The sequence below is a fragment of the Parambassis ranga genome, chromosome 15 (assembly GCF_900634625.1).
Source record: "Parambassis ranga chromosome 15, fParRan2.1, whole genome shotgun sequence".
Taxonomy (NCBI): Eukaryota; Metazoa; Chordata; class Actinopteri; family Ambassidae; genus Parambassis; species Parambassis ranga.
The window spans coordinates 7383534-7397066 of NC_041035.1; the positions used below are offsets into that span (position 1 = coordinate 7383534).

Here is a 13533-nt window from a genome sequence, read left to right on the forward strand (position 1 = left end):
ACTCTAAATATTTCTTTATTTTTTCTCAGTAATTCTAGAGTTAATCAATTACAAATGTAAATGGAATAGATCAATCAAGGCTGGACTGGGAGATGTTTTCTTCAGAAATTCTGACCTAATGATAATGCAGTGTGTCTGAGCGTGTTGGTCACATCTGCGCACAGTAAGGCCCAGAGGGCTCGTAGAGACATGAATGAAAAATCCTCCTCTTTTTTTTTTCTTTTTTGTCCAGGTGGGCAGTCAATAAGGCTTGACAGAAGATGCGACGGGGGTGGTGGCTCGTCAGATGGCTGGGGACAGGAATGGCAATCCTCTCTTTGCTAAACCACAGCTGGGGCCAGAACACAGAAGGTATGAACAGCCATCACTGTGGCAATCACCCTCAGGCCTTCCCCCCTTCTCAGTTAACTGTGGCCTCCCTGCCAAGAGAGAATTTGTAATGTTAAAAAAGCCAATGTTTCTTTTCACTGTCCGAAGGCCAAAATACTGGAAAAACACACTATTGTTACTGTTATTATGTAAAAAACCAGAGGTGTGGAAAGAATAAAAAATCTCTTGGTTAAAGGTCTTTGTGCAGTTTACCAAATATCTTCATTACTGTGTCATATGAATTCTTCCTTCTCTCAGAATTATGCACATTGCTACTGAACACTGCAAATAACTTGGCTGGCACTGTATATGTACAGTCATCCTATTCAAATTAGCTTGATGCTGCCATAAACTGAAAGGAGGCTGTAAATCCAACTTTCTTCCTACACAGTTCCCTCTTAGAGCATTCTCCATGTAGTTTAATGTTTCGTTTCCACCACATGACAGAGAGAATATGCCGACTTATAGACTCAACTCATCCAGTTTCTAACAGGTGCCAGTTAAAGTTGAATCCTAAGCCTTGCATGTCTTTAAATATAGGATAAGCTGCACACACAGAGACATGTTTTCTGCCTGTGTGGCAATATTGCAATTCAGGTCAAATTTAAGATGCTGTACTTTAGAGAAGCAAATTCCCTTTATCCCAACCCCTATTTCTTTCCATTTCCTGCTTGCCAGGCTTCGTTGACAGGTTTATTAATGTAAAGGCATTTTTAGATAAGAGCATTACTGCTGCTTATGCAATTTGAATTAAGATTTTATTTTGGAGCGGTTTTGTTTAATGGGTTTATAGGATATCATTTCAGCAGAGAAGACAAATGACTTTCTTTATGACTGACTGAACCTTTCATGTGAACCTTCTGGTTTGTGTTTTTGGATTAAGTCTCACGCTGATGCTCGAACCAGGTCAATTGTTGTGTGCAGTAAGGTAAACTATTGACCCAAAACAGCCCCTTTGAATATGGGTTTGTGTCTTTTACATACACAGTCATCACTTTAAGGGCCTGTTTGTAAACAGTCTTGCTTGGCATAGGAGATAAATGGTCCTGTAGATTCGCTGACCTTAAGGTAAAATGAATCTGTTTAACAGCTAATGAGCTCTAATATTGTGCCACTCTTTCACTGCTCTCTTGCTTGTAAACAGAAGGTTTAGAGCAATTAAAAATGTGATTTTCATACACAAATTGACACTTATTAGCTCACAATGCTGCTTGCTTTGGTTTCTGTTCTTGTAAAAGTTTTATTTCTGTGCTACAGTGTAAACACAGCAAACCTCATACATGTTTACATCCAGCTCTGTCGCTTGAAAATTACGTTTATATTGTCTTTTTTAATTGTCATGTTTCTGCTGTGGAAAAAAAAAGTTCTAGATGCAATTGGCTACAAAATAGTTTTGTTTGGACCACTTAACCATTCAGAGTGGAGTCCACCACTCCTCTTCATGTAGAAGAGGGAGGCTGGTTAGGATGGCCCCTGCTCACCCCTCTCAGTCGAGGTCTACCAAGCAAAGCCAACTGGGATGAGCTCCCAAGGTCAGTCCAGGACCCGCTGGAGAGATTTAAAGAACTTATTTCCCAGCTGGCCTGGAAGCAGCTCAGGGTCCCCTTGCTTGAGCTGGAGCAAGTTGAGGGGATCTGTGAGCTTTTGTGCTGTCTCGCTTGCTCTAATTGGGCGAATCGATTAAGAAGACTGATGGATGGAAGTAACTATGCGCTCTGCCAAAAAAAGCAATATGTCATTACTGTCTGGATTATGCTCTCTGTCAAAGGCAGGGAGATTCAGACAAGTTAAGAGGCTCCTTGCTGTCATGTTTTTCATGGCCCTCAAATGTCATTATTTACCGATTTATAACAAATCGGACCTGATTCCATGGGAGTGTTGGCAGCAGCTCACTGTGCAAGATGGCAGAGCAGTGGAGTACTGTATAAGTTCTGTACCCCAGCAAATTGAGGCATTTCTTGTGGAACGCTACCATACAATGAGCATGAGTAGATCATAAATAAACTAGTTTTTCGAAAAAGACAGGCTACCTCGTTAAGTTCAGATTTGTCCATGATGTAGTTGTGTATTCTGGACCTACAATCCTTAGTCCACATGCACACATGTAAAACCATTCTATTGTACAGAAGGGTGTGCCAAAGAAGTTTTATGTTAAATCAAAATTCTCACACCAAATGGTTCAGGATCAGAGCACACATTTTATCCAGGCATGTGTCTTTGTTTAAATCAGGCATTGTTCTGTGACTTTGTCATAAGAGCTTTTTGATTATGCATGTGTCCTGCAGCCTGCAATTTTACTGGCTGCAGACAAAAACAATTATGAACCCTGCAAATGAGCCATGATTGGATCAGAATCCATCAGCAAATGATCCTCGGTGTCATCACTGTAGCAGCAGGTGAGACAGAGTACATCACAGTTGGCGGGGGTAGATTTGGGTCACTGTTGTTGTTTCCCTTTGCCACTCAGTGTCACCCAGGGATGATCCTGATTTGAACAGGGATTTTCACCCCTCAACACCACATCCCTCATTTTCTCAGTCATAAATCTCCTGGCTCTGCCCACATCGAGACATCCTTGGCTTTTTCTTCTATCAAATAAATATGGCGACAAGTGGTCTCTAGACCCTCATGTCATTTATTTAAAAACAGAGAATGGACCCATGCCATTTTCTTTTGTAACTGACTAATAGCTGCATTTGTCAAGAGAAAATGGCTGATCAGTCTGAACTAATAAGCAGCAAAATGAAAATCTAAACTGTTTTCTCTTCCTATCCTTTATTTCTTCTCCCACGTGTATTCTGATTTCTAATTCCTTTCCTCAACACCTTTGCTGCTTTTATTTTTCATGTCTAATCCTCTCTTCCATATGCTGTCCTTTTGTGCTCAGCCCTTTCCCTGGCTCTGACATTACTCTGGGCTCTATGGTCTTTCCTATTTTTAGAGAATAATATTTTACTTTTGTGCCCATGTGCATGTAAACACTTCAATGAACCATGTATCCATCAAGCCTTGCATGATAGATGGGAGCAGTAGCATGCAGCAGTTCAGCAAAAGGTAATGAAAGGTCAAACTTAAGTCAGAAGTAGATCCGACAGATGCACGCTGTCTATATCCCTCCGCTGATACATCCAGATGTCACACAAATGTACGTACACACACTTATACTTACACATGCTCAGTTGTATTTGTGTGGTTGTCTGTGTGGCGCTAAGGATAGTTTTTATGACCATGGACGCTTCTGGCATATGACATCAGACTACCTTCTTCTCTCACACTATTTCCATCTCTCTGCCTGTCCCCCTCTCTTCCCATCTGCACATCCATTCTGACCCACAATTGTTTGTCTATTTTTGGGACTGTCTGATTAGGGGCCAGATGTGCAGACTGTGTCTGGCTGCAGCAGAAGCCTGTGGAGTGGTGGAAGCAGTGGAGTGACAGGGGGAAGGGGTTTTAATCTGCTTGCCAGTAGGCTGTAATCAGGCTGTGGGCAGCACATGTAGGGAGGGAGGGGGGGCACTCTTGGTTAGACTGTGCTGCCTGTGGTGTGCATCAACAGGCCAATCTTAAACCAGAGTATGTGACAATGTGCAACCTTTGCCCTGCTGTCTGTGTGGTTAACTTCCCAGGCAGCAATGAGAAGGGAGTCTGAACAAGGGTAGAGGAGAGAGTCTGCACAGGCCCCATTACCGTCCTTTATCAGGGCTGTAGTAGAAGCTGGCTGACTGGTTGGTCACTCTCCTCTGAAAGAGTTTGATGCTCAGGTGGAGTGCTGCTGTTGTTGTTTACTTCAGTCCTGTCCTGCTTTCTGTTATGTTAAGTTTTAAAAACAAGCCTACTTCATTTTTGTTAAACAAACATAGACTAGTGTATAAAGAGATGTGACACGACTCAGCTTCCACCTCTGCCCATTGTACATCAGTTGCTTCCATGTTGGGGAAAGACATCATTTTGAAACCAGAGTCTGCACAATAGAGGTCAATAGGTGAAACTGTGTTGTTGCTGTTCCACCTGCATTGAGCACACCTCTCCTTCATTTTTTCCTGTAGCCCTCCATTGGCCTTTGACTGTTAAGTTTTATATTCCCTTTTAAGCCAACAGTAATTAATTTCGACCATATTTAGCATTAGCATGTTTTGGCTTCAGATTGGGGAGTTGTCATGTCATCCATCTTTATACAGTCTTTGGTAACAAATCACGTCTTCTATTGTAGTTCATCAGACCACCACGCACAATAAAGAACTGGCCAAACTGATAGATTTGAAAGTAAGTAACTATTGTCAACCAGATGATGCAGCAGGAAGTCATTGTCATCTCCACATGTCTGTCTGCCAGCCTCACTTTCTCTTTCCATGTGTTTTATCGCACATTCTGTCGCACATGCAACCCGTACAAATAAGAGCATACACACAATTACTGCACAAAGTCCCACTGAGAGACCCACAGTTCTAGTGATTTGTAAGAGAAGAGTGAGAGTCAGAAGCAGTGATTACATTCCTTCTGCCCAGCATAGCACAGTATAAAGCATCACAGGCTGTCCTTATATTGATTTAAGTGCTTTATTCTTTCTCCTGTGTAAGAGATTAGTGAATTGGCTAAATGTCTTTATGTAAGGAGGGGTTTACTGCAAGTGGTAGCGTTTTACAGTACAGGGAAGGCAACATAGTGTTGGATTTGAGTGCTTTGAGACAGATCTGAGTGTAAAATGCGCTATATAAATAAAATTGAATTGATTTGTGGTTCATTTGGTTAAATGTCTTTGGTCAGTATTGCAAATATGTTTTCTTTGACATAGGTTTAATCCCAGACTTTTTAACAAACCAACAATGAGTACAGGTCAGTCCTTAATATTATATTCGGAATAAAAATAGGGGTCAAATTAGGTACACATTTTCAATCAGCTAACAACACATTATTATTATTTTATCAGAATGATTGTTATTGAGATTTTAAACAAAGGTATTGTTTACCTTTATTATCTTCTTTTTACTTCAACAACACAATGCGCCTACACTCTTATGGATTACAATGATGATGGATTGCTGTGTGAGACCAGGCCCTAAATCCATTAGACATTACACAAGGTAAAGGAAAATAAAACAGTGTGACGTGTACAGTGTTCACTGTGGTATGAATCATCACCATGTGCTAAATGCAGTAGTGGAGAAATGTGAAGTAATGATGTCAACAATTTTAACTGCAGAGGGCTTTTTGCACTGATCCAGCATCGTTTCCACATGAAAAGCTTTAAAGTTTAAACGGAAAGTGTAAGCTTCGTGTGAAACTCTAAATGAAGTACTGTGCATAAAATTAGTTAAGGATGAGTGTTGCTACATAAACAATGCATAATTTAAATGAAACCCTTTTGAACATTTACATTTATGTCATTTGTTTCAGTATATCATCAGCTGCTCAGCTTTGACAGCAAACCCCTGTGGACAACTGCTCCATATGACAGAGACTGCTCATCTGTGTTGACCTGCTGTCTCCTCACAAGCAGCCATTAGATAGCAGAGAGCGCCAGGACAGCTGCCCTTTGGCCAGGTCCTACTGGAATTGTCTGAGAATGTCCCTCTGCCCAACTGGACACAAGTTCATGCAAAATAAATAAACTCCCTCAATCCAACTGGGAAATTAAAGCAGTGTCCATGTTTGCCCTGTGTCCACTCATCCCTGCCCATGGCTGTCTTCCACCCCGGGGATTAGTCATAAAGTCTAACCTCCAACCTTGATGTGTTTTTTTTAATGGATGCTTTTCTAAGCTCAGATCTGCAGATGTTCCTCCCTCAGGTGGCTTTAAAAAATGGAAATGATTTCATCGGAGATGCCCTGTTCCTGTGCCAGAGTAACTTTCCATAGGCTCTGTTAGACATTTCCTTATCTTCATGTCGTGCCTGATATTTTTATGAAAGGGCAGCGACATTTATGATTTCATATGGACATATATGGTGTGAAACATTTTATGATAAGATGAACCTTGTGTTGGCAGTTTGCCATCCATCTAAAGGATGAGAAATGACTTCCTACTTTCCACGCCATTGCTTCTGCCCTTTCTCAATAATCTATTTCTCTCTCCCTCCCTCTCTATTTTTGATCTCTCGCTTTCTTTGACAGTTTTTAATGACTGCCCACATCCAGAGAGGGCAAGCATGTTTCACGCTAGTTTGTGAAGTCATTTGAATTTCTGAGTTATCTCAATACGATGCTCCTGATCCTTTGTAGGCTTGCTGTAAAGGTCTGCCAGATTGATTGAGATGGAGCGTCCTCCCGGTCCACATCGCTTGTTAGGGTTAGGCGTCCTTTAAGTCTCTTTTTTGAGATCTCCGTTCCCGGGGAGCAGCAGTTTGATTTATCGGTTGCTAAAAAGGTGCTTTTGCAGATGAAGCCACAGGAAAGCAGAGGCTATTGAATCGAGTGGCAGGGTAAAAATGTCTTTTGAAACTAAATGTCAGTGAGCAGAATTCATCTCATCGCTGCCTTGTTGCTCCAACGTGGCAGTCGATGAGCTGACTTGTAAAGACTTGGATTGATTTGGAGGTTGTTGGAAGATTGTCTTGAAAATTATACGGAAAGGACTAAGTGTAGGAAGAAGGAAAACATGTACAGCTCTCTTTGAAGTGTTAAATACACTAAGCCATTAAAAGCGGGCGTTTTAAAAGGTTTATGAGTAAAACCATTCTACAAGAAATCACTGTATTTATATTGTCTGATGATTGCAGCATCGTCTCTCATCCCTTTTGTCAGATGTGATGTGGTGTAGCAAGGAAAGTGTTTTGTTCAATCACAAGCATTTTTAGAAATTGATTGAGGCTTGCTTGCAATCATTTTTTCCCCCACCTGATTCCTCTGTGAGACGAGTGGTAATCACTTCATAATTGGAAGTTTTACAGCTTCAAGTCAACATTGTTAGGTTGATTAGTGAGAGGATCTCCTTAGGTGAGAGCAATTTACCTCAAGGTCAAAATTAGAAGATATCGATTGTCTTTAAATTAGGCCTCTGAAATGCTCAGTGCCCTGATAACCTAGTAGTGATTAGTATAGTGTATGTGTGTAGTGTATGCTGCTTGATGTTATGGTCAAGCAAACTACTACTACTAAAGCCTGATGTAAACCCATGGTACAGAAATGTATATATCTATGCTTCAGTGTGCATGCAGTTCAAAGTTATATCTAAATCCTAGATTGCAGCTGAGATGTTGATATGAGACCGACATTCAGAGTGTGACCGATTAATGGAACTGGAGTCAGTCATCTGCTTTTTTGAAATAAAATGTTAATAATGTAGTCAAAAATAAAGTTGATAAAGATTTGCTACACATTCCTGACTTATGGATCCTCCCCGAGCTATGTAATCAGCTGTTCCTTTTGTTTACCACCCACTTTTTGTTTGGTTACCATCTTATATCAAGGTATTTTAGACACTCAACTCAACTTTATTTATAAAGCAATTTAAAAACAACCTTGTTGTTTGGCCAAAGTGCTGCACATACTGTAAAAGAACATATAAAACACATAAATGTGTATATATATCTATGTGTGTGTATATATGTATATATATATATATATATATATATATATATATATATATACGGAATATATATACGGAAAAGGAAATTCTTGTGCCAGAGGTACATTAAATGCAGTTAAGTACAGAGTATAAGAGTATAAGTGTCACTATAATCCAATCAGAGTACAGTACGCAGTATGAGCACAATATATGATACATGGATGCAAATATGGAGATGTAAGGTGCTATGTAAACATAAATATAGACCAGTGGAGGGAATGACAGTGATTGCTGACATGATTATCTAGCGCTTCTCCCTACAGAAAGGGGAGGAGTTATACAGTCTGATGGCCACTGGCAGGAAGGACCTCCTGTGGCGTTCTGTGCTGCTCCTCGGTAGTCTCAGTCTACCGCTGAATGTGCTCCTGTAGGACAGCAGTGTGTCGTGCAGGGGGTGAGACGTGTTGTTACGAATACTGAGGAGTTTCCTCAGTATCCTCCTCTCTGTCACCTCCACCACAGACTCCAGCTCCACTCCCAGCACCGAGCCAGCCTTCCTAATGAGCTTGTTGAGTCTGTTGGTGTCGGCCGTCTTCATCCTGCTGCCCCAGCACACTACAGCGTAGAAGATGACACTGGAGACCACCGAGTGGTAAAACATCTGCAGCATGGTCTGGCAGACGTTAAAGGATTTGAGTCTCCTCAGTAGATACAGGCGACTCTGTCCCTTCCTGTATATTGCCTCTGCATTTGTGGACCAGTCCAGTTTGTGGTCAATGTGGACACCCAGGTATTTGTAGCTGTCCACAATGTCCACGTTGGTACCCTTGATGCTGACCGGGTTTGGGAGTGTCTGGTGCTTCCTGAAGTTAAGTGAATAAATAAACCTTACAAGCCAAAGAGAGTCAGCCTGCCTGATATACAACTTCAACTTCAAGTTCAAGTTCAATAGTTTTGAGGCAGCGACTGAAAAATCGTGACCACCTCTCAGTTTCCTCTTTGTCTTAGAAACAACTAAAAGAGACAGATCTGTCGACCTGAGGGAGCATGAGGGAGCGAACTGCTAAAGCAGTTTTGGACAGATACTGTGGCAAAGCCATGGAGACATTTAAAAACTAAATAATTTTAAAAGAAATTTTTTAAAATCCATGCGAAAATGCACTGGGAGCCAATGAATTGAGGCTAAAATCACAACAACCACAACGAGAAACCCACAACCCACAGGATAATTGTTTCTTATCCCAATGTCTTCTTGTAAAATATTATAATAACATGGATTTTATGTACTACCTTTATATTTGTAAGAAAATAACCTGTGGATTTGAGTGGGGACAGTTTTCCTGCTTTACCAGTTATCCATTTACCATTCTCTTTATGCAGATCATAGCTATTTTCATATTCATGATTAGATAAAATGGTAGTTTACTGTATATATGTTATGGCAAATGTATTGTCATTTTTCTGGAAGGCTCTTCAAATGCGTCGAAAGCTTGACATAGAAAGTCATTAGAAAATGTCACCTGCAAACACAACGTTTGTGTGCAACACATGCCTGTGGTCTGATCCCAGCATAGGGCCGCTATCACTGCAAATGAAGGTGCCATTCTTCATCTCTGCTTGGTTCTGCCTTTTGTCTTCAAACCAAACTCCTCACATCTTTCTCTGCTACTTTCACAACCACCACTTAAAACCACACATTCTGATGTGCACTCACAGAGACACACACACATACACATACAGTTCAGCCTGAACACACATATGCAAAACTAACAACACAGACTGTCTGTGATCCTTTAAAAAGCTCCTCAAAATAAGTGCAAGTAACTTTTATTACACACACACTCACTCACTCGGGCACACTCTTCTACTTCACACAGAGAATATTCTCTCAGAGGAGATTTGCATACTTATTTTGATGTTGCTTGTTGTTTATGTCTCAGATTGCGAGGTGTGACCCACTTGCTCTGTTCATTTTGTCGCTCTTAAAGGAAACCCCATTCCTTTAGCAGTTGTGTACAGGTTTTCTAATTGCTATTAACTCATGGAGACTCTGAAAATTAACAGTGAGTGCACATGAGGTATAACCAGTGCACTGTGTGTATGTGTTGATAATTATTCCTCAAGGAGTTTGAGATCAGGAGAGGGTGGTATGTGCCGTTCATTGCCGTTCTTGACTTTAAAGAAAGTCTACATATAACTAACTTATAGTGCAAGAACTAAGAAGCTGAAATTGCAATTAATAATTGGCATGAAGTATTCCCTATCGTAGCCTCAGGTTTTCATTGCCATTTAATTGCTTATAGTATCTACACAGGCAGCATCACATCCTAAGGTTTTTTTTTTAATCTCTGATAATTAATATGCACTTTTAAACCATCACATTAATGAAGGCTCATGGGCATGCATATTTTATAAAGAAACTATCCCCTTGTTTGCACTTGGCAACAGGTGCATAGTTGCACAACTGAAGTCAGGAAACATAAGGCAGGTGTGAAACACGAGATTGCTGACTGCTGATGTGTGTGTCATTCTCTCTGCCTCTGGTTACATGTAACGTAAGATGACACGATCTGAGTAAGCTTGGGAGATTCAATATCTTGAAGGAGCACATGGGTCTTTTTCTTCTTTCTAGAACTACTTAATTTAGAGATATAAATTGTAAATAGTTAGATTCATGTTTTAATGTACATCTCTCCTTCTCTTGTTTTGTGATGTCAGCCAACAGCTACTGGCAGTGAGAAGGGATCTGCTGGTGTCACTAACATCGATCATTTCTCTGTCTTCTAATAGCTCTTCTTTTGTATAATGATATTTTCTCCTCTTTTCTAACTTCTCTGTTCTTAACAGTCTCATGCTCTTCTTCCTTTCCATGCTTCTGCACTGCTTTCCTCTGGCTACACTAACCTCTGACTCCTTCAGACTGGCAGTATGAGGGTAAGAGGGCAGGCAGCTGTTGTCTGTTTTCTGTTTTTTCTTCCGTATGATTACATTCCTATGTTTATTTTACCATTTCCCTCTACCTTCGCTTTTGAATCCTGAACTCCACTCGCATCAGCTGCACGGCGCGTTGCACCTGTTCCTCCTGACTAGACACCTCCCTTTCTCCTGTCTCCTCCTCTCCAACTCTCCAGCTGCCCCATCTGGTGCTGTCTGTCAGGCTGCCATTACCTGTGTCCCATGTGCGCGTACCATCTAGCTGCTGTAACCTCCATCTGTGAAGCTGCTCTGCTTATGATGTTGCCACATGCTTTCACCACCCTGTTTGTCTGGTGTCAGTATCGTAGAGTCCATTCCTGTTGATGTTTCCATGGCCGCAGTCATTGTTACACCAGTGTGACAACTCAATGTATGACAGGAAGACATTGGAAGAACATTTTGAGGTTTATTTCCTCAGACAAATAAAATATTTAGAGTGTCAGTGATTGTATGTCAGTTTGTTGTTGCTGCCGGCAACATTTGGACTGTATATCAGTCCATCATTGAATATTATAAAAGAAAAAGCACAGAAGTAATAACAAACCTTGAAAAACATTCCCTGAACCTGATACATTATTATAAATTGCATTATTGGATTATTAATAGTGATGCATGAGTGCATACTGAAGTATCAATTTCATGCTGAAGCTGGTTGAGGTAGAATTTTAACTGTTGTATGCAAAATTTATATTGGTCCAACAGTTTCCATTTTTCGTTTTTGGGCTTCAGGCCATCATTTAAGAAAAAATAAACATAGGATCTTTAACCAGCAGCAAATTTTTAAATTTCTCTACCAGATGTGGTAGCATAAATGTTATTCCTCAGTTATGAGCATGAATGTTACTATTTAACTTGCAATAGTTTTTGAGGCACACTGTAATGTTTTGTTGATGTTGATTTACTTTTTTCTTGCGTATGCAGAGTGTAAGCTGTCCCGGCCAGGACCCCCTGCAACCATAGTGACCATTGACGAGGAGAGCCCCAATGGTACGTACCGAACAGTCAGCCTTCTTTTTCTTACTTCACATTTTTTCCTGCTGTACTCCAGTGCTGTGACTTACACTGCTGGAATTGTTTTTTTTACTGGAGTGAGTGCTGCTTTGCCAAAGTGATACATATTAATACTTTCTCTCTTGGGACTGTTGATCTTTGTGGTTTAACAAAACACAGTTGCTCAGCTGATGGAAGCTGTTTATATTTTGTGCAACATATTTTGATTGTCATTTGTCATTTGCGTTTTAAATGAGGGATAAATACATTTCAGTCTGTGCCTGTTGTGTGTCTGTACCGCTCTCGCAGGGTAAAACAGAAATGTGTCTGAGTGAGTACAGATGGTGTTTGGGCATGCAGGCATGGTGCGGGGTCCATTAATGAGTTGTCTGCTCCCTGCGCAGGTTGTATTTACTGTGGTGTACCTGTGCTACAGCAGCACAGGAATCACTGAAGCACAGTTCAGACAGCAGAGTGGGTCAAGGGAAAGTGTACTGCTTCTCCTTCATTCTCAACCTACTCTGTAGCCTCTCCATCACCCACTTCTCAACTGCCTTCAGTTTTCTTTACCTACGTGACTCTGTGCCATCTACATTTTATTGATGAGTATGGGCAAGTGTATGTGTGAGAGGGCGTGTGTGTGCATGTGGTAAAAAGTGCTGAGTGCTGCCTGAGGAGGAGCTATATGTTCATTGAGGGAATGAGGAATGCTTTTCCCTAAATGGAACAGGTGTGTTTGTCTCACGCACTTCTCCCTGCAGATATTAGTATTGCAGGTTAACAGAGTTTAATGAGCAGCTTTCACTGCAGATGGCATTCAGAGCTTATTTATACAATCAGAATACAATTCCACAGATGCTCCACTTCCCTGCAATGCTGTTTGTACTCGGGCCACTGCTTTATGGGTGGCAGTGTATCTTACAGAGAGAAATTGTGCGTGCACCTCCCATGCATATTTGTTTCCCAGGAGTATGAATGGTGTGGCTCTGTGTCAGATCGGGTTGCCCATTCGTCAGTGCAATGGCCTACAATTAAGGCTGTCATACGGCCTCCCCTACTCTTTCCGTCCTGTGTGTGCAGCTGCGATTTGGGGCTTTGATCGATTGCTGGGGGAATTTGTGAGATGGAGGTAGCCTGTATCCAAAAGCCTGTCTCGCTCCACATGTGCCGATGCCCTGTGTGAGGGATTTGCACTAATCTTTCTCATAAAGCTCTCATTTACCTGGGATATGGGTCTCTTCTGGCTCCACCATCCTTTTATTTATCTCTCTGTGATGAAACAGACCAGAGCCCCGTCCTCTCCATAATGGAATGTAAAACAGGCAACCCGCCGTTATTGACCAAAGCAATTATCCTTCTAAATGTGTTTCATCTCTTCTCCTCTGTCACACAGAAACCATACAAATGGCACATAATAAGATCCCATCTCTTTTTTTTTGTCCTGAGTATTTGCCTTTATATCCATTCATGTCTGTGAATGGGAAAGCAAACAACATAATCGCCCGTCTGTCTGGTGTTGTTTGGTCAGGGTCAGAAAAGATAGACAAACAAATAAATATATAATCCTCTTTCCCTCCGCTTCTAAGAAGAACAAATTTAATCTGAAGCAGAGGAGTCAAGAAAGTACAGGGTGTGTTGCTCCAAAATATGATAACATGTGAAACTGTCAAGACCCTTTACTTTAAAAGCAGTTG

General features: G+C 41.1%; 1 protein-coding gene across 1 annotated transcript in view; it reads left to right on the forward strand.

The window, feature by feature from the left end:
- Positions 1-260: 260 nt before the first annotated feature.
- LOC114447102 (protocadherin-15-like) overlaps positions 261-13533 on the forward strand; it is a 111679-nt gene continuing 98406 nt past the window's right edge. The window contains exons 1-3 of the mRNA XM_028423160.1: positions 261-351; positions 10793-10807; positions 11771-11836. Of these exons, the coding sequence (XP_028278961.1) occupies positions 261-351; positions 10793-10807; positions 11771-11836 (172 nt within the window). The remainder of the gene's footprint in view (positions 352-10792; positions 10808-11770; positions 11837-13533) is intronic.